The 4,024-nt window shown below is 29.5% G+C and overlaps 1 protein-coding gene across 1 annotated transcript; it reads right to left on the reverse strand.

The window, feature by feature from the left end:
* Positions 1-492: 492 nt before the first annotated feature.
* LOC111276539 (protein STRICTOSIDINE SYNTHASE-LIKE 10-like) lies at positions 493-2,936 on the reverse strand. The gene is made up of 3 exons (XM_022862287.2): positions 2,390-2,936; positions 1,957-2,226; positions 493-1,165 (listed from the first exon to the last, which is right to left on the reverse strand). Exons 1-3 carry the CDS (start codon positions 2,686-2,688, stop codon positions 673-675), a joined length of 1,062 nt encoding a protein of 353 aa, XP_022718022.1. The 5' UTR covers positions 2,689-2,936; the 3' UTR covers positions 493-672.
* Between the last annotated feature and the right edge of the window lie 1,088 nt (positions 2,937-4,024).

Below are 4,024 nucleotides of genomic sequence, written 5' to 3' on the forward strand. Positions count from 1 at the left end.
ATGGGTCTATTGTTGCATAATCACATGTTAAAAGTCTTTGGCATAACCAACATCTCAATGTGGTTATGATATGTGATTTGACTTAAGTTTGATAAAAACATTATCATATGATCTGTCATCAAACACTTCCTCCAAAAGATCTGCTGCCACTGTTTCACAGTGATATCATCCTGCAAGCCAAAATATACCAACCCTTTGTGCCTGTTCTATACATCAATATTGATAGGATTACTCAAGAAAAGGTCCTAAATACTCATCTGAATATTTGATTCGTATTAAAAAAAAAGTTGGAAAGGAAATTCCATAACACTGGTGTAAGTAATTCAAAATAAATAATTAGATACATTACAAATACAAACACAATTTTATTTTGATCAATCACGTATACAATACACATTTAAAAGTGACAAAATATACTATATAGTTCTATCTTATCAAGAAATATAAAAAAAATTATTTGTACTATTAAAACATAAACAATATTTTCTTTTAACAAGCTTTTTTCTTCAATATTTTTCACTTTATTAGAATGTAAAAAAAAATTACAATAAAAAAAAAGAAAATAATGTGATTAAAACTTGCTAATTGTAGGATAAATATAATAGTTAGAAGTACATTATCTCACCCTAATCCTAAATTATATGAAAAGATGGAATATATAAATTGAAAATTCTAGGCATTTAAGATGCCAACATAAGGCTTGGTTACTGAACCAATGTACAATGTTCCATTAAACTCATTAACTTCACTAATTGAGTCCAACGTAACTCCACCATATCCATCCAGTTGTTTCATAACATTTCCTTCTTGATCATATTTGATCCCAATAGGATCAGGGGCATCATTTTGAATGCTCCATAACCTTCCAGCGTTAAGAGCTACCCAAAATTCTCCATTTTCATTCCTTTTTATATTATCAGGAACTCTGGGTAGCTGGGCAAACACTTCTGGCACATAACTATTTGCATCAGCATCAAGCTTGAACTTCAAAATTCTCCTTTTAATGGATTCTGCCAGTAGAAGGAAGGAACCGTTTTTGCTTAGTGCAATCCCATTAGGAAACATGAGTCCCTTGTCTAGTACATACACTTTTTTAGTGGAAAGATCGTACTTAAGCAATCTTCCACTTCTATCATTGGTTGATCTTATTAAGAAATCAGCGAACCTACATAATCATAAAAATTATTAGTTTTTTTTTTTTTTTATTTAGTTATTTGAAATAAATTGTAATAGACTCTTATATAAATTTCAATGTTTTATCCAAACAATTTATTTCAGCAAGTGTGATCAATACGAATTGATATAATAATATTAATACACATCTTATTTACAAATCTATAATAAAAAATTTTCAAAATAAATAAAAGTAAGTAATCTGAGTACTATTGTTTCAATAAAGACAAGAAAGATTGTTTGTTTCATTTGTTTCGTTTTTCTAGCCGGTTTGGATATTTGGGAATAAATCCATAAATCGCAAATTAGAACATAAAATGGTATGTGAGGATATAAGTGCACTACTCCAAAGATCTGATTTTCCCAGATTAGTATTATCGAAAAAAAAGTTTTCCTAGCCTTTGATTTTGTTTGTGTCTCTCCCTCATTATGAATAATAATGTAAGTAAAGCCCTCCATACAGCAAATTCCTACTTGGTGAATTTCCATCCAATGTGATAGTAAAAACCTATAAAATTTTAATTTCTTGTAATGTAAAGAACTTCAGCCTAGTCCTTGCAAAAATAGAATCTAGCTATAAAATATTTATTGTAATTAAACCCCCCATATAGCTATATAATAGAACCCAAAAAAATAGACCCATGTAATTGGCTCACTAGTCCTCTCTTTTTGTTCATTTTAATTTTTTTTTTGTAAAATTTTCATCAATATAATTTATAAGAAAATTGAGGGAGGGAAATTGATAAATAAGGGAGAATATGAGAGAAAGAAAACAAGAGGTACCTCCTTTGAAAGATAAGGCTACTGTCTGTAAAATAGACAACGCCGGTACTGGTATCAATGTCTAAACCATTTGTAAATCTAAATGGGATTCCTTCGGCTGAAGTAGCAAGTGTTTGAGCCACGCCACCATTGGGTCCGACCACTAGGAGACCGAAGTAAGCATCTGCAATGTAGAGATCACATGTTTCTTTGTTGAATTTCAGACCCAATGGCCTTCCACATATTGGTTCGAGGCTGGGATTTGCTGAACCATCGCACAGCTTCCTCTTCCTAATATCCAACGAAGAAACCAACAACTAATCAATCGGTATTTGGTTATTATATTCTCTACATTTGATCGAAAGGTTGTGATGGAGAAATTGATCAATATTTTAGCAGATGGAAAGAAAAAAAAAATCACAGATTAACAACTAAAGAAATTTACTATATATACCTTATTGGTGAAGGTATGGCAAACTCTTTCCAACCAAGACTTTGTCTTTGCCATTTGAGTATTCTACCATCAGATACACCAACATATGGCCCTTCTCCTTTGCAATCAAAAGCGATGCTTTCGGGTCCTGTAACATGGGTGAGATTGATTTGGTGGTAATGCTTTGGAATAACATCACCCTCATGATTAGGAAGCTGTTGCTGGGATTGTTTGATGTTTAGAGCGAGGTAAAACACAAGGAACAAAAGCTTGAATGAATGAGATTTTTTCATGGTTGAATTGGTAACAAAGCTAGACATGGAGATATAAGAATCAACTTGTAAGGAAACTTATAATATGAAATAAAGGTGACAAAACGGTACTTGAAAGTGAAGGAGGATGTGAACATTGGATATATATTTATAGTAGTAACTGCTTGAGAAGTAATAAAATCCAATTTCAACCCAAATCAAATTACTAGTTATAGTGGGAATTCGCTTAGACATAGAATTATTATTCAAGACCATTAAAATATCATAAAAAGTTGCATATACAAAAGCAAAAGGAAAGAAATTAAAATAAATGAAAGTGTTTTTTTTTTTTTTAAAACTAAGATCCCTTTTCCTATTTGGGCAAGTAATAGTAACTTATATAAGTATAAGATGTTTAATTTATTTAGTGGTATTTGTTTTATTAGAGAAACAAACTTAGTTTGACTTGAACTATATAAGTTTAAGCTTTAATTCTTCTATTCTCTTCCAACCATTGTGTTGCTTTCTGCAGTGCAAACAGCATACTATCGATCTTATAGACGGTGCTCAAGACTGCAAGTGGGGCCTAAATAAGTTTGGCATAATAAAGCAAACTGGAGCTTTCAATGATCAAAACACGACTTTATTGAATAATCTTTTAATCTGATTTTGCTTCTACAATTTTGTAACCATATATATATATATATATATATCCATACTGTTTAGCAAATAGAAAACTTTGATTCTTTGAGATATATATTTGAATATTGTTAATGAGATAACAAATCACATGTTAAAAACTGTGGTATTTGTATAAAAAAAAATGGTAAACTGTCGTATCCATTAGGGATATGCATTTTATTTGGTTTTAAAGTTAAATGCATAAAATTGTAAATCATAATTGTGTGATATATATAATTAAAATATTATAAGTATGTTAAATATATTTATGTCACTTAAACTAAAATTTTAAAATAATCAAACTTAATTTCATCTATCATATTTTGCAAAAACATGATCATTCATAAAATCAATTTATCATAACAATGATAAATTGTTATAAAATAATACAACAAACTTACTTATCATATATGTAACAATAATTTTCACGGATTCATATGACTAGATGATATTTAAAGGATTCACAAAATTATTTGAAGTAAAAGATTTTTATCACCACAAAGTGCAACATTTTAACAATGAACAATAATCAATGAAAATGTTCAAAACTTAATGGTTATGTCCAAGAAAAGATTGATGACTTAATTAAGTTCCAAATAATCTTTTATCCATCTCAATTAGAGCTACTTAAACTTTATCATAAAAAATCAATTGTGATATTCAAGATAAAAGAATGCAAGTTCTACATATGAGTAACAATCCTTACAAATAGCAAGAGTCTATG

The sequence above is a fragment of the Durio zibethinus genome, chromosome 25 (genome assembly GCF_047325235.1).
Source record: "Durio zibethinus cultivar Kanyao isolate XHJ-2024 chromosome 25, ASM4732523v1, whole genome shotgun sequence".
Taxonomy (NCBI): domain Eukaryota; kingdom Viridiplantae; phylum Streptophyta; class Magnoliopsida; order Malvales; family Malvaceae; genus Durio; species Durio zibethinus.

Excerpts from the sequence above, each read along its gene's own strand:
- LOC111276539 (XM_022862287.2), bottom strand. The coding sequence starts at position 2,688 with ATGTCTAGCTTTGTTACCAATTCAACCATGAAAAAATCTCATTCATTC. Across the intron at positions 2,227-2,389 it reads GCCATACCTTCACCAATAAG|GAAGAGGAAGCTGTGCGATG; the intron begins GTATATATAGTA and ends GTTGGATATTAG. Across the intron at positions 1,166-1,956 it reads AGCCTTATCTTTCAAAGGAG|GTTCGCTGATTTCTTAATAA; the intron begins GTACCTCTTGTT and ends ATGATTATGTAG.